The sequence below is a fragment of the Colias eurytheme genome, chromosome 31 (genome assembly GCF_061535395.1).
Source record: "Colias eurytheme isolate Ceu_HAF_F1 chromosome 31, ilColEury1 Martin Lab GWU primary, whole genome shotgun sequence".
Classification (NCBI taxonomy): Eukaryota; Metazoa; Arthropoda; class Insecta; order Lepidoptera; family Pieridae; genus Colias; species Colias eurytheme.
Genome location: NC_143010.1, coordinates 3,569,893 through 3,593,137, shown reverse-complemented (window position 1 = coordinate 3,593,137; position 23,245 = coordinate 3,569,893). Strand labels below are relative to the sequence as shown.

Below are 23,245 nucleotides of genomic sequence, written 5' to 3'. Positions count from 1 at the left end.
AGTAGAACTTTCCCTTCTGGAATCTTGTAGAAGCCCAAGACTTTTCCCAGGCGAACATTAATTTGGACTTAGCGAGGAGAGAAAGGTCATGCGAGTAAACAAGATCATGAGACTCGGACGAAATGCGCATAGCAGATTTAGCACCCCAGTCAGCTGACTCATTTCCCGGAATTCCACTATGTCCAGGGATCCATGCAAGAGTTATTTCAATACCTTTAAGTTTACACTCCCAAAGAGATTTCCTGATCTGTAGGATAACAGGGTATTTTGTTTTTAAACGGAATTGATTTGAGAGAATGCACTGCAAACAACTTTTAGAATCTGAAAATATTATAGCTTTATTAATATTGTGACTTAACGCGTATGTAACTGCTTCGAGTAGGGCCAAGGCCTCACCGACAAAAGTTGATGTAATAGGGGGACATTTGCGACACAACATGATTGCAAATTTCGGGATCCACACAGCTATACCAACATTCTCTTTATCCGAAATCTTGGAGGCATCAGTGTAAATATGTGTCCAACCTTCCCAATTCCGAGCCACAATAGCCTGGAAGGAATGGTAAGCATCTGGAGACTTTTTTTGGATGTTACAAAATGTAATGTTAGGACGGTAAATCAGTGATTCAAAGGGATTGGAAAAGAGGGGGTTAATGGGAGATTGATATAGTTTATAAGGTATTGAAATTATATTTATAAAGGAGATTAAAAGGGGGTATGCTGAGTTATTACCATTGACCAATTGGAGTAAAGAAAATAATTTATTTATAAGGGGATGGGAGGAAAATTGGGTGAGCTTACTCATGAACCTGTCACATAGGAATTGTCTTCTAAGAGATAACGGAGGCTCCCCGCATTCAATCTGTAAAGCATTAATAGCCGTAGACTTCATAGCGCCAAGAACAATCCTCAGAGACTTACTTTGAATCTTGTCCCAACACTGAATACCACGTTTATTCATCGGTTCCAAAAGGAAGGAAGCATAGTCAAAATGACTACGAACTATGGCGTTATAGAGTAGTTTTTGAGAGAAGGGGTGAGCACCCCATCTAACGCCCGATAAAGCCCGTAAGACGTTAACTCCTTTCTCGCATTTTTGTGATATATAATTAGAGTGAGTTATGCCAGTCATTCTAGAGTCCAAATAAACACCTAAAAATTTAACATTGTCTTTAATAGGAAAATTTTGATTGTCATAAAAAAGTGAAAGGTTGGGAATAATTCTTTTACGGGTAAAAATAATGGCTGAACTTTTAGAAACTGAAAGAGATAAACCATGCTGCAATAACCACTCGTGTAAAAAATAAAAAGCATTGTTAAAATTAGTCTCAATTTCAGAGGTAGAATCAGAACAAATATAGAGAGCAATGTCGTCAGCATATTGGAGAATTTGGCAATAACTGTTAACTGCTAATTCTAAGTCATGAGTGTATAAACTGTATAACAAAGGGCTTAAAACAGAACCTTGCGGGAGGCCCCTCCAGACAAGTCTAGGGGGAGACAAGGAGTTATCTGACCTAACACAAATTGATCTGCCCATAAATAGGTTACATATGAACCGAACCATCTTCTCAGGGATGCTCAGCTGAAGCAATTTTTGCCTGAGTACCGGAAGCATGACATTATCATAAGCAGATTCAATGTCTAGGAAGACTCCGGCAAGGAAATGTTTCTTTTTAAAAGCTATTTGAATGTCCGTTGTAAGTATAGCAATGCTATCCAAAGTGCTATAGCCTTTGCGGAAGCCAAACTGAGAAGGGGGTAAAATATTATTATTCTCAACAAACCACTCTAATCTATTTTTAATTAAAATTTCTGTAATTTTGGATAAACAAGAGGATAATGCAATGGGTCGATAGGAGTTGCTATCTGAAGGATTTTTGTTAGGCTTTAAGACTGGGATTATTATTTGGGACTTCCATGATTCTGGGACTGATCCAGAAGCAAACAAGGAGTTAATTAAATCAAGAAAGAATAATTTAGTTTTAGGAGAGGACTGGGATATAAAAGAATATGGGATCCCATCTATGCCAGGGGAAGAATCATTCAGGCCTTCAAGAGCACAGGAGAGCTCATCCATTGTAAAAGGAGCGTCCAGAGAGTTTGTATGGGGTAGGAAGGAGGGGGCAGCAGGGAGATTTTCAAGGGAAGGGACAAAAGGGGGGGCTAATTTATTAATGAAGTCCTCTAACCAGAGAGAACAGTTAGAAGAAGTGATATTATTTTGGGAATGGGAGCTTCTAAATCTTTTAATCTGTTTCCAGACCAGGGAGGGAGGAGTCTTAGGGGACAGGGATTCACAGAATTTAAGCCATCCTGAACGTTTCTTGGATACCAATAATTTTTTAGCTTTGGCCGAAATTTGTTTGAAATTAAGAAAATTTTGCATAGACATCTGTTCAATATACATTTTCTCAGCCTCTGATCTCTCACGGATGATAGCAGTACATTCAGAGTCCCACCAAGGAGTTGAGGGTTTATAAGTGGATGGATTTTTGATTGGAATATGATTATTGGCAGAAGATATGATACAGGATACAAACATGGAATAGATAGGAAGGGGATTATATAGGGAAGGGAAAGGTAGGGAATTGAGTTGAAATTCCAAGGAATGAGAATAATCAGACCAGTTTGCTTTAGTGGTTCTATATTTGAAGAGGGGAGATTGAGGAGGGGAAGGGACATCGTGTTCAAAGGAGATAAGGATGGGGAAGTGGTCGCTACCATGAGTGTTAGGTAAAGTATTCCATGAACAGAGTAAAGAAAGGGACGGAGAAGAAAGGGACAAATCTACAGCACTGTTTGGATTCTGATTGGGAAGGACAAGATGAGTAGGGGAGCCTGAATTTAAAGTGCATAGATTCAAATCATCGAACAAATCTAATAATGAGAGGGAAAATGTGTCTGTTTTATGGGAGCCCCAAGAAACGTGATGGGCATTAAAATCCCCAAGGACAAAAATGGGACTGGGGAGAGAGGATAGGATATAATAGATGTCAGGAATTAGTGAAGAATTGGGGTCAGAAATGTATATAGAGACAATGGTGAAATTAAAAACTTTTGCAGCAACAGCATTGATGCTTGGACTATGGTTAGGGATAGGGAGAAGAGAGAATGGGATTGAACGATTAACGAGCAGAGCAGCTCCAGCGTACCCATCTGCTCTGTCATCGCGTAAACATACATAGTTAGGGACATTAAAATGAGAATTGGGAACTAACCAAGTCTCGGAGATTGCAAATAAAATTGGATTAAATTTATTAATAAAATATACAATTTGGTGTTTTTTATTTCTAATACTTCTACAATTCCATTGTATAATGGTCCTCGGAGCCATTATTGGATTTAATAGTATCTATAATTTTGAAAAGGATTTCCTTCACGTCGGACGGTAAGTCTGCTTCATTGCAGGTTTTAATTATATCATAAAAGAATGAAATGCAAGACACTAGGACATTGCTTTCACGGGGCTTTCTGAATGAAGGAGTATTACCAGAAAGGGCGCAGCCATTCTGGGAGTCTAAAGAAGGGGCTTGAATGATGTCTTGATGGGCAGCTCTGTCATATGATTTACCTAAAGGGGGTCTAGGGCGTGGAGAACGGAAAACAGTTTTTTTGTATGAGGTGGAAGTACTTGTAGAAGGGATTGGATTGGGGAGGGATGTATGTGGGGAAGAGGGAACCTGACGAGTAACCTCGGCAAAAGATTTTCGGGAAGCAGGGAAACGGAGGGAAGCTTCTTGATAGGAGATATTCTCCTCTGACATTACATACTTAATGCTTCTTTGCCGAGTGTGTTCCGGGCAGTTTGAGTCTGTTGCAAAATGTGAACCAGAACAGCTAATACAGGAGGCAGAACACTCAGATACATTGCAGGATTCACCATTATGATCTTTTGCGCAACGGTAGCAGCGGGGGTTTGATCTGCATTGTGTCTGAACGTGACCGAACCTACAGCATTTCAAACATTGAATGGAGGGCAAGCGGTAGATCTCAACTGGTAATGAATTCTTATATAAAAAAATCCGTTCAGGTAATCTTTGACCTTGGATGGTTATAACGACTGTAGTAGTTGGGGTGTATTCAGTGGAATCATCTGTTCTAATTTTTCTATTTAGACGGCGAGCTTTCAGTATGATGCCATATCCCCTCGGAAGCTCAACGGCATCTACAAACTCCTGCATGGAAAAATCGGTAGGAACCTTTTTTACAATTCCCATCCGAGAAAAGTTGTAAGTTGGGATGGTGCAGACTAGACTGTTTTGTTCCAATATAGGATTGATACAAAACTGGTTAGCATCAATTGCATTTGAGAACTCTATAGAAATGCGGTTTCGTCCGATTCTCTTGATTCCGTCACTAATAATATTTTTTATGCCATTGTTGACCAGAAGTTGGCCAACTTTAATCGGGCGCAGGATCGTTCCAGCGGAGGGTTCTGTTTCTATTTTAGAAATATGGACAATAAAGGGGCCATTATCTAATTCTGAATAGCGCCTTTCCTTTTCATTAAGTGAAGGATGCGTGTACAAAGTTTGCACAGAGGCAGCATTAGGGTTATTATCAATGGATGTTTTCTTTGATTTAGCTATGATTGAAGCATCTTCAGATGCTAAGTGACGCTTCTGTGGGATTCTATTAACCTCAACTACTGTATGACTGTATGGAGGATCAGGGGGGTCCGGAGGATCCGGATGATTATTCATGTTGAATTACTTACCACTAACACAAAACACAAACACCGTCACCAAAAATAAAATCTTAGCTTGAATGAAGGTTTCCGTTTCCGGCGGTCTCAAAGTAAACACGTACGTCAACGTCCTCCGCAAATAAAAATCAATAATTGTGAAATAAGTGCTCCATTGTGGCGTTACGACGCATGATCCGCAAAGTGTGACCGTAAACGACAAAATTGAATAATAATCACAGTGCAAAACAAAAATATATCAGAAAAAACTGCAACTAAAACTGAACATAATTTGCAAATCATTCAACAGAGCTGCCATAACAACGATCTATTGTGTCAAGTGTCAATCAACCGTCAACGTCATTTGACATAGACAAGTTGTCAATTGTGACAGGGTGACCATCATTAATAAATAAATTTCCACTGAGTAGTATTGCTACGATAAATAAATAAAATGGATAAAAGTATGGAATTGCTTTTTTCAAAAATCGACGAAAAGTTGAATCAACAAACAAAAATTTTAACTGCGGCAGTAACAAAGAATGTTATGGAGGCAATAGACGAGAGGTTTAAAGCGATAACGGAGGAGAATACTAAACTCAAAACCAAAATTTCTTCATTCGAACAAAAACTAAACACAATAGAACTAGAAAAAAGAAAATATAACCTCGTCTTCTTTGGAATTGAGGAGTCTGGAAAAGGAGAAGCAGAGATGGTAGATTACATAAAGGATATAATAATAGAAACAGGAACATACATTGAAAGCCATGAAATTAAAAACATATATAGAATCGGTAAAAAGAACAATAAAAGCCGTCCCGTCGTAGTAACCATCGCGTCTATATGGAAAAAACATATCATACTGAAAAATAAGACCCATCTCCCACCAGGTATATACGTCAAAGAGGATTTTACTAGAGAAGTGCTCGAACAACGGAAGCAGCTGCAACCACAACTAATGAGGGAAAGAGAGAAAGGAAATATCGCTTTTCTCAAATACGATAAACTAATAGTGAAGAAACCAACAGAAAAAACCAGAGATAAAAGAAAGAGAGAAGAAACAGGCTCACCCAACTCACATAATACATCAACCCAAAAGAAAATAAACTCGAAAGAAATGACAAATACAGTTTTTCCCAAGAGCAGCGCAAAAGAGATTATAAAACCAAATATTTTCAATTATGTTGAACGTGGAAGAACAGCTTCATTATCTGAAATTTCAAAAAACTAGAAATGACCACCGGCAACAGAAACATAACTAAAACAAATACTAGAACATTAATTAAATCAACCTTCAAAAAAAACACCCCAAGCCGTCTGGTCAACGTGGGGCAAGACGACCACTACCCTCCATCAAATAAAAATAAACAGAATGATATAAAAAAACACAACATACGCAATAGTTTAATGTCAAGAAGAGAACAACACCTCATGATATGCACATTTAATGTAAGATCCTTATCTACTAAAGTAAGGACTTTAGAACTAAACAATGCAATAGATAAAATAAAATGGGATATCATAGGACTCGCAGAAATTAAAAAGGTAGGATACACCATTGAAGAACATAAAGAATACATATTTTGTTATAGAGGAGAGACTAAGGGTCTTCATGGTGTAGGATTTTTAATAAAGAAATCGCTAAGAGACAACATATCGGGCTTTCTAGGAATATCAGAAAGAGTGGCTCTGCTAAAACTGAACTTCAAGGAAGGAACACTATCACTGATTCAAGTATATGCTCCCACAGAGAGTTCAAGCGAAGACGAAATCACAAAATTCTACACCGACCTATCAAGAGCTCAAGAATTAGCGGACAACAACAGGTTAATCATCGGAGATTTCAATGCTAAAATTGGACAACCAAAACCCCATGAAAATCTCGTATTGGGCAATTACGGTTATGGCATACGGAACGCAAGAGGTGATCGCTTAATACAATACGCTCAAGAGAATAAGCTGTCCATCATGAACACATATTTCAAGAAGAGAAGTTCCAGAAAATGGACGTGGTTATCACCAGATCACAAAACAAGAAATGAAATCGATTTTATATTGAGTTCCAACCCAAAATCTGTAACAAATATTGAAGTCCTGAATAAAATAAGCTACCCATCAGACCACAGAATGATAAGATGCTCTTTAAAAATACAAAATCCTAAAATGAACCGTCGAATATTCAAAACCATGCCCAGCAAATTGAAGTATACACACGAGACAGAAAACTACATACAAAATCTAAAAGAGAACTTACCAATACTCAGAGAATTCCTAAAAGAAGATAAGTCTGTACAATCATTCAGCAACAAACTGGAAGAAATAATCATTAAAAGCCTTAGAATGGATAAAAACAATAGACAAAAAAAGAAGATCATTAGCGAACACACACAGAATTTAATCCGTAGAAGAACTGAACTTATGTTCACAAAGAACAAATCGAAAGAAACAAGAGAAGAACTCAAGAATCTGTTCAAAGAAACCAATCGAGCAATCACAACAGATTATGCTAATCATAGAAGAGCAATTATAGAAAAAAATATGACAACTTTCCGGAGTTCCAAAAGAGCCTTTAAAGAATTATCAACTCATAAAAACTGGATACAAAGTCTGAACAGCGAAAAGGGTGAAATCAAGAATAGAGAGGGCATCATAGAATGTGCAACGGCTTTCTATACTTCTCTTTATGGAAAACCACCACATGATTCAACACAAAAAGACAAAAACGATAATGGTATTAATACAAGTGGAGAAGATATAGCAAAAACAGCACCAGACCCAATTACAGAAAGAGAAATAATAACTCAAATTAAACAATTGAAACCAGAGAAAAGTCCAGGTGAAGATAATATCACAAATGAAGCCCTGAAAATCGGTGCGCCATACCTAGTTGCATACCTAAAGGATCTATTCAACCTAGTACTGGAAAAAGAGCAAGTACCATTGCAATGGTGTAGATCCGATATAATACTGCTATATAAAAAAGGGAACCCGCTAGACATTAGCAATTACAGGCCCATCAGCTTACTATCTACAATATATAAACTCTTTTCGTCAATCTTACTAAGAAGGATAACACCAGATATAGACAAGAACCAGCCAATAGAACAAGCGGGCTTCCGGCCGCACTTCTCAACAGTAGACCACATCCATACAATAGAACAAATCATAGAGAAATTTAGAGAATTCAACAAACCTCTTTACATAGCCTTCGTGGACTATTCCAAAGCATTCGACAGCATAATACACCCATACATTTGGATAGCCTTACAAAACAACAATGTTAACAATGCATATATAAATATCATAAAAAACATTTATGCTAAAAGTGTAAGCAGAGTAAAATTGGAAAGACAAGGGGAAGAATTCAAAATTGGAAGAGGAGTACGCCAGGGTGACCCATTGTCTCCAAAGCTATTCATAGCCGTCCTTGAAGATATTTTTAAAAACATTAAATGGGAAAATAATGGCATATGGATACGAAATAAAAAACTTACACATCTAAGGTTTGCTGATGACATTGTTCTTTTCAGTGAGTCTGCAACAGGGCTAGAATCAATGCTACAAAAATTAAATTCTGAAAGCATAAAAGTTGGCCTACACATGAATGCATCTAAAACTAAAATTATGTCAAATAGTCAAAAGAAAACAATTAGAATAGAGGAAAGCCCAATAGACTATGTAAATGAATATGTGTACCTTGGAAAGTTGGTTTCTTTTGATGCAAAAAGCAACGAAAACGAAGTAGACAGAAGAATAAGTACAGCCTGGAAAAAATACTGGGCCCAAAAAGAAATTCTAAAAGGCAATTATAGCCGTCAAATAAAAAAGACAATAATGGATTCCTGTATTCTCCCAAGCCTTACTTATGCAAGCCAGACATGGGTCTTTACAGAACAAGTCAAGAACAAAATTTCATCATGCCAACATGCTATGGAACGAAGTATACTGAAACTAAGAAGAATAGAAAAACAAAGGAATGTGGACATTCGCAAGAAAACCAAACTAACAGATGCACTTAATTTTAGTTTGAAACAAAAGTGGAAATGGGCAGGACACCTATCTAGATATAAAGACGACAGGTGGACATATCATACCACTAAATGGCAGGGCCCAATCGGCAAAAGGAAAGTGGGAAGGCAGAAGAAGAGGTGGGTGGACGACATAGAGAACATAGCAGGCAAAAACTGGATGCGTATGGCCCAAGATAGGGATCTTTGGTACAAGATGGAGGAGGCTTTTACCCATAAGGGGCCACCTAACAATGAATAGATAAAAAAAAAAAAAAACTAAAATGTCATATGTATATGTATTAATTATTAATTGTAAGGTGGAATAAATAAAGCTTATTATTATTTATTATTATTATTTGAATGAAGGTAAAAAAAGCAACAAATTTGGAAAAAAAAGACTAATATCACCAAAAGCACGTGTCAACGCTTCCACGAAAAAACATCGACCTTGCATTATTTTGTTTCACGAATGTTCACGACTATCAAGTCCACAGATTAAGTATTAGCATGGAGTATTAGTTACTACATCAAGTCAACAAAACAAGTAAAAAAACTGTGGTGTTGCCGTTTTTAAATATAAAAATATCAACTGTCAGATTAAATGAAGAATTCTAAAAAAAATTCTCATGCTAAAATTTTATCTAAGCATTAATATTATTAATATGATTATATTTTTTCCAATTCTCATAAATTTGCATATTTCAAAATCATTATACAATACAGTTCTTTCTATTTGTGATAGCCGGCTATTCTCATAACCCGGCTTTTTTAGATGTAGTGTATAATATTTTATATTTTACTAGCACAGTTAAATATGATATGAGTGGTATTGCATAGGGATTGTTCTGTCATCATTTTGTTTATTAAAATCACAGAATAAAATATAAATGTTACAAACAAACATCATTATTTTAATTCTCTGTGGCGTTGGAGCTTTTATAATCTGTCAAATGTATATAAACGTCATTGATTTTGTTTATTTATAGTCGCAGCTTGGTCGCAGCATCTTGTATAGTTACTATACTCTTTGCGCAGCATTCGCAGTGCAAAAACAAATTGGAAATAGTTTTAATTCAAACAATAATTACATATGTATTTGATCTTGTGTATATTAGCTTTAAATATTTAACTCCAATATGGATCCCTTGTACAATGATATATGCTATGGATGCTTGAATTCGGAACGAAAAATATCGATTATTAACGACACTTCTCTGAAGGAATGTTTTTTAGATATTTTGAAAAATCAGGTAATTGGGCTTTTAATTTTAGAATATATCAATTTTATAACAAATAAAACGTGTACATATAACTTAAAAAATATGCATATAACTATAAATACATATAACTTATTAAATATGTTTTAAAAATGGACTAAAAGTAAAATTGCTTTAAATAGGCTAAGTACTTATTTATTGTTATTGCAATTTTTTAAAGTGAAACTTTTATTACATCTTCTCAAACTTTTTGGTCTGTGTAGCGCATGTCGCGTGACGGTCGGCTGCCGAGTATGTATAAAGCAGTGTTCGGAGTCATTATCGTACAAATACGATAATTTTGTGCCTAAGTTTCACTTTTACCATGGTTTCATAAAACCACACAACATTTTTACATTTCATACATCAATAAAATCTGCATTTAAAATGTAATAACTTTTACTGTGTAATGTATCTACAAACAACCAGTCATAATTAATTTTGTTAATTTAGATACAAAACAGCTTTATTGGATTTTCTGTATGATTTATTCATCATCATCATCATCACCAGCCCATATCTTAATACTATTATAAAGGCGAAAGTTTGTATGGATGTTTGTTACTCTTTCACGTAAAAACTACTGAACCGATTACAATGAAATTTAGCACACATCTATATGTGTGCTAAATTTCATTGTCCAATTACCCTCTATAGTTAAACCTATCCTATGTGTTAATCCAAGTTACCCTCTATAGGGTAACTTGGATTAACACATAGGATAGGTTTTATCCTTGAAATCCCACGGGAATGGGAACTATGCGGGTTTTCCTTTGAAAACGCGGGCGAAGCCGCCGGCGGAAATCTAGTTTATATTATATATAGTATATATATAGACTCGCACACTACGCTACCGGTACAATGTATGTGAGATATTCCGCGGCGACTAGTCTCCGAGACTTGCATCGCCTGTGATGGCCTTAGACATGTTGGTTTCCTCACTATATTTTCCTTCACAATTTGGGCAGTGGTGATGTTATAACATCCGCAGATAAATTGAAAAACAAATTTATTTCCTGTCTTGGTCTCAAACCCCACAATTATCAATTTGAAGTCTTAGGTCTCAACACTGAGCCACCATTGCTAATTGATTTATTATGTACAGTTAATTAACTAAGGGCCGATTTTTCAATGCTTGGATAAAGCTTATCCGTCCGATAAAGTATTACACGATAATATTAAAATGTCACGTAAACTGTCAAATACGGGCAATTAGAATACGTTTTTAAAATGGTAGTTTTATACATTATTCGACGAATAAGTTTTATCCAAGCATTGAAAAATCGGCCCTTATTGTTATATTAAATTTCAGGAAACAAAAATGAAGTTGATACAGCTTTGCTTCGAATGTGTAGCGATATTGGTTAAAATTAAAAAGTTCCAACAGAAAGTTGTATTTAGCGCACAGAAGATTTTGAATGAATGCGTCAAGAAGGTAAAGTTTTATTATATAACTACCTTTGCCCTGCGTCTTACCCCCATTGCTCCGCTCCTGTTGGTTTTAGCGAGATGATATATAGCCTTCTTAATAAATGGGCTATCTAACACCAAAATAATTTTTCAAATTGGAGAGTAGTTCCTGAGATTAGCTTGTTCAAACAGACAAACAAACTCTTAGCTTCATAATATAAGTATTGATAAAACTAGCTTTGCCTTCAGTGGTTGTAGTATTTACAAACACAGTCTTCGCTACACATCCTCCCACATTATTGTTAATAGAGCACCCTAAATGTGCTGGCTGATAATTTTCCCAGGAAATTTATAAAATTTCGTAGGTTTCTAAACGAGAGTTAACTTGTGTTGTTTTATTCCCATATTTTCGCTTATTTATCAATTTTACACATCTAGCGGACATTTAAAAAGTAACAGATATCCATTTGTTAGATAAACAATTAACCAATCACAGAAGAGTTTTAATTTTACGCTTCTTTAAAATACGACAAAAGGCACATTGATTTAACGCATGAGTTCGTTAACTTCATCAATTTTCGATAATATGGACGAAAAATACAATTTGTCTCGTATTTAGAATCCTCCGATAAAAATTTTCAAAACGTTCGTATCTTGTTATCTTCAAGTGACATAGATCTGAGAAAAGGTTAACTAAGAACAATATTTGCCATGTAACATAGTGTATACTAGCTTACAGCCCGCGGCTTCGCCCGCTTTGTCTAAAACATAATAATTTATATACTAAAACCTTCCTCTTCAATCACTTCAATCTATTAACTCTATCTATCTGTTTTAAAGATTTAAGCATACAAAGGAACATAGGGACAGAAAAAGCGACATTGTTTTATACTATGTAGTGATATTCAAATATGTCTTTTTTTATTCCAGAGTCTATCACAAACAACATTACAATCAAAAGCAATATTTTCTATATCAATCTCCAATGAAGATAAAACAGATACACAATATGAAATAATAGATACAATAAAGAATGAAATTAATGATGATGTTACAGACATTACTGACATTAACATTAAAAACATTACAGACATTAACATTACCGACACAGATTATAACGACAATGATTCTACAAATGAAGCTGAAATAGAAACTCCTATAGATTGTAACGATTCAAGAGAAAGAGACATATATAAGGAGGTTAGGTTAAGCAAGAAAGAGATGGCAGAAGAACGGCAATATATTAGAGCGAGTGAGGAATATGTAAATGCAATGTTTAAATGCGATCTATGTGTAAGTACATTCACAAATAGAGACGATTTAGACGAACATACTAGTGGGAAACATGAAACGGTAAGAGATCTTTTATCCTACTAATATTAAAAATGCGAAAGTTTGTGAGAATGGATGTATGTGTTTGTATGTTTGTTACTCTTTCACACAAATACTACTGAACCGATTACAATGAAATTTAGCACTCCTATAGAGGGTAAATTGGATTAACACATAGGATAGGGATTTCTGGTATAAAAATCCCAGAAATTACACAGAAACGGGAACTATGCGGGCTTTTCTTTGAAAACGGGGGCGAAGACGAAAGCGGGAAGCTTTTTTTTGTTTTTTTAACTTTAGTAATTACTAACGATCCCACCCCGCTTCGCTCGTGGTACATATTTACATTTTCTCTCCATCCTCGTACTTCAAGGAGTATTATAAAAATAAATAATGAAATCGGTTCGGCCGTTCTCGAGTTTTGCGCTTAGCAACACATTCTTATTATAATACTAGCTGCTCCGCGCGTTTTCACCCCCGTGGCTCCAATCCTGTTGGTCGTAGCGTGATGATATATAGCCTATAACCTTCCTCGATTAATAAACTAACACCGAAAGAATTTTTCAAATTGGACCAGTAGTTCCCGAGATTAGCGCGTTCAAACAAACAAACTCTTCAGCTTTATAATATTAGTCTATATAGAAGATTATTATAAATAATACTACGTGCATTTTGTTTACAGAAATCAAAATATCAATGCACAATATGTAAATGTGCATTCAATTCGACGATATCGTTCAAATATCACAATAAGAGACACAGACTAAGGTTTCAATGTAATGCTTGTGACAAACGATTTGTATATAAGAGAGATGTGGTCAAACATTATAATATTGTGCATTGTGTGGGGTGAGTTTACAAAATTCTTTAAAAATAAAAATAAGATAAAATAAAATAATATTTATTTGCTTAAAACATGGTACAGAGAGATGGCAAATATTTTGATTGTTCATCATGTTTTGCTTAGTCTAAACTCTAAAGCATGCAAATACTGTTTCAATATAAATTATTCATTCGTTCGTTCGTTCGTTCATTCGTTCACTTATTCGTTCTTTTTTCGTAACTTTGTATACAATTATAAAGGGTTGGTGAAAATACAATAATTTCATGATTTCATGCTATTAAACTATGTTTTTTTAGTATTTTTAAACTATTATTTGGTACTTTTGATTTCTACTTGTTAAGGCTTGAGACTTTTTTTATATAACTTTATGTAAATAATATGAATTTTTATATTTTTTTCAGAATTGAACAGTATTCACATGATAATGAAGACTTGATTGTACAAACAGAGAGTGTCTCTGAAGTCAGGTAAATATCACTACATAGTATAAAAAAAGTTTCGTGTGTCACTCGGGGACTGCCGCGGTAAAGCTATTGCATGCTATGCCTTCAAGCCACACCTCCGCGCCCGTCGGAGTGGGGAGCGTGAGGTTTTTCGTTACGGAATTTCTCGATTCGGTCCCCGCGCTCAAGGACCGCGATAGAAGCTATGCAATAGCTTAAAAAAGAGCGTAAGTGCCGAGCCCACGTGTCAGAAGTGAAACTTCTTAAGCAAGATTACAAATAAGTATACCAAAATCTGAAACTTCTTTAGGCGCGTTGAGAGTAAATGGAGAAAGGTGACGATTTTGGTATCTTTGAATCTTGCCAAAGATGTTTCACTTCTGACACGTGTGCTCGGATTTTTTCCTATAGTTTAAAATATGTATACTATATTGTGGAATGAAATATTTTTCTTCCTGTCTTTCTTTCAAAATTGTTCATTAAAGTAGTAAATAATTATAATTTTTAGGTGAGGTTTATTTTTTATTCTTTTTCTTTTTCTATTTCTCTGCGCAATACGCCCATATTTGTACATTTTTCTCCTAATGTTCGAATATACAACAAATTATTATCTATAGTTATTATAATATTATAAAGCCGAAGAGTTTGTTTGTTTGAATGCGCTAATCTCGGAAATTACTGGTCTGATTTGAAAAATTATTTCGGTGTTAGATAGCCCATTTATCGAGGAAGGCTATAAGCTATATATCATCACACTAAGACCAACAGGAGCGGAGCGATGCGGGTAAAACCGCGGAGCACAGCTAGTATACAATAAATTGTTAATTTTTATACATTTAATAGTTGTCTTTAAAATTTTCAGTACAAAATCAGAAATATTCACATGCGATGTGTGTTCCAAGGAATTCCGATGGAGAGCGTCTCTTCGAAAACATTTAGAAAGACATCGTATAGAGAGTGGACAGAAAAGGAAACCATATTGCGAGCCTTGCAAGTAATTCACTACATAGTATAAAACAAAGTCGCTTTCTCTGTCCCTATGTCCCTATGTATGCTTAAATCTTTATAACTACGCAACGGATTTTGATGCGGTTTTTCTATTGATAGAGTGATTCAAGAGGAAGGTTTTAGTATATAATTTATTGGGTTTTAGACAAAGCGGGCGAAGCCGCGGGCGGTAAACTAGTATATGTATAATATAAACAATATAATATATATAATATTAGTATGGATTGAATTTGATATTTTTGGTTTTATGGATTTGAAATGCTTTATAAATATAAATTTATATTAATTTTTTTTTTCAGATTATACTTTGCGACAACGTCAAATTTGAAGAAACATGTGCGCGCTAGCTCTAAACATCAAATACAACTTAAACTACGGTAATATTTTGTGTAGAAAATATATTATTTATTAAATAAATAAATAAATATTTCAGGATAATTTTCACACACGGCACGGTCTGATCCCATACTAAGCTTTCGCTTGGTTTATGGAAACCAGATGGCTGATAAACATATATAATTTTAAATACATAAATAAAAAGATAATTAACACCCAGACACAGAGCAAACATTCTATATTCATCACACAAATATTTTATGTTATAATTAGCCCCGGGTGGGAATCGAACCCACGACCTCTGGCTTGGAAGGCACGGTCACTACCAACCAAGCCAACCGGTCATCAATTGACCGAATTATATTAAATTAGTAGGATGGTTTAGGATTAGGATTATTCGCAGCAAGGTTAGGATGCGTTTTTAAAATTAAATATGACATAAATTAGGAAATGATTAATTAATAATTAGGAAGATTTTTAGGATTTTTTCCCCATTTTCATTAAATTAAAAGACACTGATTTCGTCTGAAGAAAAAGATGGCTAACTTAATCAGTTATGATGCGCTTTTCATTATTAATATTAGTAGGAAAGGATGGGATTTGATAGAATGGATTAGGAATAGGACATTATGTCGAATAGTTGATGTGTTGTAGGATATAGATGGCATAGTTTAGGATATTTATTATGTACTTTAGGATTAGTTATGATGCTCTTTTCATTGTTAATAGTAGAAGGAAAGGTTAGGATATCATAGGATGGTTTAGGAATAGGATAAAACATAGCAAGGTTAGGATGTATTGTAGGATAGGATGTGAAAGATTAGCATAGAATTAGGAATAAGTCATGATAGGAAGAGTTTTAGGACATTTTTTTTCGTTTTTCAGCAAAATAAATAATTCTACAATGCCCGTAGAAGAAAAAGATGGCTACATAAAAGAAATAGAGAGCGTAGTGAACACATCGCGTCAAATGTTCGCGTGTTCGCAGTGCGAGCGGCGGTTTCAGTGGCGCGGGAATCTGTTGCGGCATGTTAATAGCCACAAGGCGAGGTGAGGAACGGATGGATGCATTTTGATGCGGTTTTTGTCGAGCGATAGATTTGTGGAAATAATTGGGACTGGGGTTTTATTGCTGGGAATCTGTTTCGGCATGTTAACAGTCACAAGGCGAGGTGAGGAACGGATGGACCGAAATTGATGGGTTGTGGTAGGGTGATAAAGTTAGCCTATGTTCTTTCTCAGGGTCAAAAGATGGTCTGTGCCAAATTTCATCAAAATCCGTTGAGAGGTTTAAGCGGGAAAGCGTAACAGACAGACAGACAGAGTTACTTTCGTATTTATAATATTAGTAGGGATTGATCATTTTTCATTATCATACTTCATACGTATCCTACTTAATAATATTAATAAAATATGTGAAAGTCTGTGAGGATGTTATGTTGATGTTTATGTGTAGGTGTGTATGTTTGTTACTCTTTCACGCAAACACTACGGAACCGATTACAATGAAATTTAGCACACACATAGAAAGTAACTTGGATTAACACATAGGATAGGTTTTATCCCGGAAATCCCACGGGAACGGGAACTATGCTTTTCTTTGAAAACGCGGGCGAAGCCGCGGGTCAAACTAGTTTCTAATAACACTTATTTTCTTGCAGAGCATCTGGTGAATTAGTATGTGTTCCTTGTAATAGAAATTTCTCGTCTATCGCAACTTATCAGCAACATATGAAAATAAGTAAGAAACACGCCACAGAAGATAACTTTAAGTAAGTAACTTAAGTTATTTATATATTTACTAGCCGCTCCGCGCGGTTTCACCCCCGTGGCTCCTCTCCTGTTAGTCGCAGCGTGATGATATATAGCCTATAGCCTTCCTCGATAAATGAGCTATCTAACACCGAAAGAATTTTTTAAATCGGACCAGTAGTTTCCGAGATTAGCGCGTTCAAACAAACAAACAAACAAACAAACAAACAAACTCTTCAGCTTTATAATATTAGTATAGATTTTAGGGCTGATTTTTCAATCCTTGGTTAAAACTTATTCATCGAATAACGTATTAAACTACCATTTCAAAAATGTATTGTAATTGTCCGTATTTGACATTTTAATATGTTCGTGTAATACTTTATTGGACGGATAAATTTTAACCAAGGATTGAAAAATCGGCTCTTATTAAGCTATTGCATAGCTTTTATCTCAGACTGAGACCGAATGTTAAAATTCCGTAACGAGAAAACCTAACTCCCCCCCGAAACCGCGGGACACAGCTAGTTTATTATATTTTAGACAAAGCGTGCGAAGCCGCGGGCGGAAAGCTAGTTGATTATAATTATATTTTTGTATTAATTTTTTTTTACTTACAGATACATGTGCAGCGACTGCGGCAAACGGTTCGCGGATAAAACTCGTCTAAAAGATCACGTCGATTGGGAACATTTGAAGAACTATGTGCATACTTGTAACGAGTGTCAAAAGGTGAGATGAAAGTTGCTAAATCACTACATAGCATAAAACAAAGTCGCTTTCTCTGTCCCTATGTCTCTTTGTATGCTTAAATCCTTAAAACTACGCAACGGATTTTGATGCGGTGTTTTTTAATAGATAAAGTGATTCAAGAGGAAGGTTTTAGTATATAATTTATTAGGTTTTATACAAAGCGGGCGAAGCCGCGGGCGGTAAGCTAGTATTTGTATATAGTTTGCCAATGTTACTCTTTCACGCAAATACTATTGAACCGATTACAATGAAATTTAGCACACAAATAGAGGGTAACTTGGATTAACACATAGGATATGTTTTATCCCTTATATCCCACGGGAACGGGAACTATGCGGGTTTTTCTTTGAAAACTCGGGCGAAGCCGCGGGCGGAAGCTAGTTAGTTGTATAAACCATCCTCATTGACTTTATCTTTAGTTTTTCTTGTAATGCTGTTTACATGTATAATAGGGCATTAGAATATTTATTACTAGCTTCTGCCCGCAGCTCCGTCCGCGCGGAAAAATTAAGAAAAATTAAGATTTTTTTCTACGTATTTTTCCGGGATAAAAAGTATCCTATTTATGCCCAGGATTATAAGGTATATTATATTATATTTGGTATCGATCCAGTAACACCCCCTGCTATTTATTTTTTCAATATTTTCAATGTACAGAATTGACCCTTCTACAGATTTATTATATGTATAGACTAGCTGTGCCCGCGACTTCGTCCGCGTGGAATAGTGACTGCATAGTAGTTACTACTTAACACACAATTATTGAGTAAACACGTCTTGAAACACGTACTATCATATACAACTAAATTTTAAGTACTTACACATTATTATAAAGTTAAGAAATAAAATAAATAATAACACAAAAGAACTGTTAGTAAAATTTATTACTAAACTGAGCTATAAAACTTAGGTACAGAAGAGTTCAAAATTTCCAGGATGTGGTTATTCTCCCGCTCCCATATTCCTTCTACTTTCACAGACTTTCAACTTTTCCCTTTCACCCCTAGTAAATGGCAGAACCGATTTTGATCTAAACCATGTCTAATCATACCTATATATTATGTACATGTCATATCCTTTCGTTTGGTACTCCATTTGGATTATTTATCCCCACTATCACCCCTAAGGTGCCCTATATGTAATAAACAGATTAACCAATTTTGATAAAACATGACTAATTGTAATTCACACGTCATTTGATATGCCGCTTGATTATATTATTTGACCACATTCGATTATTCATTCCCACTTTTACCGCTATAAATCAATAAATGGATGAACCGATTTTGATTAAATATGCCTCATCATACTTCTCACGTCAGGTCATGCCCTTTCATTTGATATGCCACTTGGGTATATTATTTGACAACTTTTATTCCCACTTTTATACCTATATCCAATAAATGGATGAACCAATTTTGATAAAATATGTCTTATTGTACTTTTAGTAGGGGAGGCCAAGAGGGGGATTTTGGGATTTACTCGAGCGCGTCAGATTACTATAAGGGACGGTACCTTAGCTATTCATTAGTACCTCTAGTCAATATGAGCAGTTATGGTTGGTGGGTGCGCTCAGGGGCCCCGCTGGAAAATTTGAATAATCCATAATTCCCTAAGGTTGAGCTCGAATCGTCAGATTAGCGAAATGGGGACTTCTTATATTGTAATTAACCCCCCCATATATTAATCTGACGCGCTCGAATAATATTACTTTAATTTTTTACCCTTTCTTCATAGCGATTAAATCGCCACTTAAATCGTCAGATTAACGTATACTTTTTTTCAGTGACGTCCTGGAGCATGCAAAATATCAATATCTAACGCGCTTGAGTATTTCCAAGCCAATTTTTTTCTTTTTTAAATTAAAAAAAATCAAAAAACCCTTCCCCACCGCTAAAAGTGAAAACATTATAGGACCTTTTTTTCTCGCTATGGTCTAATCTACCAATTCTAATAGGTTCCCGTGACGCTCGAGTAAATCCACATTTAGCATCCTGGGCTCCCCTACTATTTACACGTCATGTCTTTCATTAGATAAGTCACTTGAGTATATTTGATAAAATTTATTTATTTATTCCCACTTTTACCCCTATATCAAATAAATGGATGAACCGATTTTGATTAAATACCAATGCCTCATTATACTTCTCACGTCAGGTCATGCCCTTTCATTTGATATGCTACTTAGGTATATTTGACAACTTTTATTGCCACTTTTATCCAATAAATGGATGAACCAATTTTGATAAAATATGTCTTATTGTACTTTACACGTCATGTCTTTCATTAGATACGTCACTTGAGTATATTTGATAAAATTTATTTATTTATTTCCACTTTTACCCCTATATCAAATAAATGGATGAACCGATTTTGATAAAATTTGACTAATTGTTTCTGACATGTCGTCTATTTTCATTTGATATATCACTTGGGTATAACCTACATTAACAACCTACATTAACAACTAACATGCGTTTTTTTCACCCCTATATAATATAATAAACAACTAATGTAACAAAAAAACCGCATCTAATTCCTATTACCCGTTAGCGAGCTACGGTGGCACAGACAGACACGCAATACACACATAGCGGTCATAACACCCCTCTTTTTGCGTCGGGGTTAAAAATATAATACCTACGACATAATTTCAAAGACCTTTTATATAGTAAATTTACCTAGAAGTAACCATAATGCTATTTGTGCAGGTTTTAGACTTATGAGCAAAAATCTAAATAAAGGTCCTTTGACCCCCCCTACTACCCCCCCAGCATAACCACCCCCCCCCCCCACGCTTGGGGACTTTCGATATGATCATCTGGACATGTCAAGGAATAACTTTAGCGTATAATTTACGTAATAAAGTAATTCATGTATAGAATGCCTTAGCAAATGTTCGCTGTGATTACTTAAATGGTCATAACTTTTTTATTTATGAACCGATTGACATGAAATAAACACTAAATGTTAAATGAAGCTTACCACAATATATTAGTGAAAACCGCATCTAAATCGTATAAGCCGTTTCTGAGATTAGCGTGTTCAAACATACAGACAAACAGACAAACAGACAAACCGACAAACAGACAAACAGACAAAAATTTTTTTAACAACAGTTTTGGGTTTGGGATCGATTTAGTAATAACCCCTGCTAATTTTTTTTTACATATTTTCATTGTACAGACACCACTTTTCTAGAATTTTATTATATGTATTGATTAATAAATCATGTATGCGTTATCTGTCGATGTACCGAAGTAAATAGATGGTGTGAAATGGTCTGACTGGCCGGTTGGCTCGGTTGGTAGTGGCCCTGCCTTTCAAGCCAGAGGTCGTGGGTTCGATTCCCACTCGGGGCAAATATTTGTGTGACGAACATTGATGTTTGCTCTGTGTCTGGGTGTTAATTATATATATAAGTATTTATTTAAAATTATATATGTATGTTTATCAGCCATCTGGTTTCCATAACACAAGCGAAAGCTTAGTATGGGATCAGATCGTGCCGTGTGTGAAAATTGTCCTGAAATATTTATTGATTTCAATTATATTTTTTCTTTCTTTCCAATGAATATCGACATCAAATAATAAAAAATAATATAATTTAATTATAAATATATTACAGGCGTTCAAAACTCGCACTTCGCTGTATTTACACAAGCAAGTCGTTCACCAAAAGGATAAAAGTGAACATTTGTGCGATCACTGCGGTAAACACTTTCCGGTAAGTATATAGTAAACTAGCGGTCCGCCCCGGCTTCGCCCGTGGTACATATTTCGCAAAAAAGGTAGCCTATGTTCTTTCTCAGGGTCTAAAGATTTTCTGTGCCAAATTTCATCAAAATCGGTCCAGTAGTTTATGAGCCTATTCATTACAATAAAACAAACAAAGTTTTCCTCTTTATAATATTAGTGTAGATAGACTAGCTGTGCCCCGCGGTATTACCCGTATTGCTCTGCTCCTGTTGGTCTTAGCGTGATGATATAGCCTTCCTCGATAAATGGGCTATCTAGCACTGAAATAATTTTTCAAATCGGACCAGTAGTTCCTGAGATTAGCGCGTTCAAACAAACAAACTCTTCAGTTTTATAATATTAGTATAGATAATAATTTAGTTAAAAAAGAGCGTACGTGTCGAGCACACGTGTCAGAAGTGAAACATCTTTGGCAAGATTCAGAGATACCAAAATCGTCGTCTTACTCCATGACGTGATGGTACTGCCATGACGGGACCTTGAAATTTTACGCGCGCATTTTTTTTGTTTTTAAAATGTTTATCGTAGTAACGTATAGACCTTCTAAAATTAATATATTATGTGTTTTATTTACAGAATCATTCAAAACTGCGTGTACACATAAGAGCGGCTCATTCTTCGATAGCAGCTTATAAATGCACTAGTTGCGGCGCCCGGTTTGCCTGGCATTCCTGTCTCTCGAGACATATGAGACGGTTACATAAAAAGAGTTAGTAAGAGATAAGAGGAAAAAGAGTTAGGAAGTGTTGGCGTCATAAATAAATAAATAAATATTATTACACAAATCGACCTAGTCCCACAGTAAGCTCAATTAAGGCTTGTGTTGTGGGTACTAGGCGACGATAAATATAATATTTAATTTAATAAATACATATATAGATAACACCCAGACCCAAGAACAAATAATTGAGTTCATCACACAAATATTTGCCCTGACCGGGGATCGAACCCGGGACCGTCGGCTCAGTAGGCAGTTATTTTACCACTGCGCCAACCGCGTTTTCAATAAATTGGACATTTATAATCTGTGCAACTTACAGAGCCACCTGGCAACACTGTTATTCGGGAAGACATCTTTGATTTACATTTTACACGGCATTCTATACAATCCTTTTCTGTTACTATTTACAATTGTTACATGAATAAACTATGATATATAAAAAAGCTAGATACGTTACCCGCTCTCTATTTTGGCAAGAAAAAACTCAGCTAAGTGCCCGAGTTTCACTTCACGTCACGTTCAAGTCACGCACCATTCAGCGTCGTGGCTGGACGTTCTTTTTATATTTTAATCGGCAGTTGTTATTACGAAGTACACGAGTGAGACATGTATTATGTCTCGTGCGTGAGAGTGAAAGAGAGAACAACTGTATTGGTGATAATGCGTTAGTAAGTAGGTATGTATTAATTACGCTGTTTTTTAGTGCAATGATGTTGGCGTATGCCGCGTCTACTAGTGTAATAGGTCATTGTCAATAAAGTACATACTTGGAATTAATTGCCTCCTTAGCATACAACCCGACATACATAACAGGAAGAGATAAACTAATTCAAAGAAAAAATGTGTGCGTGTACTAGTGTACACACGTAAGAAGTGAAACTTGTTTATGACCTTATTTTTCAAAAAATAATTTACTATACGCAACATTACAGAA

The 23,245-nt window shown here is 35.5% G+C and overlaps 2 protein-coding genes across 4 annotated transcripts; one reads left to right on the top strand and one right to left on the bottom strand.

Annotated features, from left to right (window-relative positions):
• Window positions 1–2,237: 2,237 nt before the first annotated feature.
• LOC149895513 (uncharacterized) lies at window positions 2,238–4,706 on the bottom strand. The gene has a single exon (XM_090118768.1). The coding sequence runs from the start codon at window positions 4,704–4,706 to the stop codon at window positions 3,303–3,305; it is 1,404 nt and encodes a 467-aa protein (XP_089974894.1). The 3' UTR covers window positions 2,238–3,302.
• Window positions 4,707–9,702: 4,996 nt separating this feature from the next.
• On the top strand, window positions 9,703–22,361 carry LOC149895512 (zinc finger Y-chromosomal protein 1-like). 3 transcript variants are annotated; one of them, XM_090119000.1, is made up of 12 exons: window positions 9,703–9,947; window positions 11,266–11,388; window positions 12,294–12,656; window positions 13,378–13,544; window positions 13,941–14,006; window positions 14,845–14,976; window positions 15,290–15,367; window positions 16,212–16,376; window positions 16,988–17,098; window positions 17,699–17,810; window positions 21,460–21,558; window positions 22,167–22,361. In XM_090119000.1, exons 1-12 carry the CDS (start codon window positions 9,834–9,836, stop codon window positions 22,302–22,304), a joined length of 1,668 nt encoding a protein of 555 aa, XP_089975126.1. In that variant the 5' UTR covers window positions 9,703–9,833; the 3' UTR covers window positions 22,305–22,361. The 3 variants fall into 3 exon arrangements, with proteins under 3 accessions (XP_089975126.1, XP_089975125.1, XP_089975127.1); XM_090118999.1 differs by having other exon boundaries at window positions 12,294–12,716; XM_090119001.1 differs by lacking the exon at window positions 9,703–9,947 and adding an exon at window positions 10,370–10,433 and having other exon boundaries at window positions 12,294–12,716.
• Window positions 22,362–23,245: the final 884 nt, after the last annotated feature.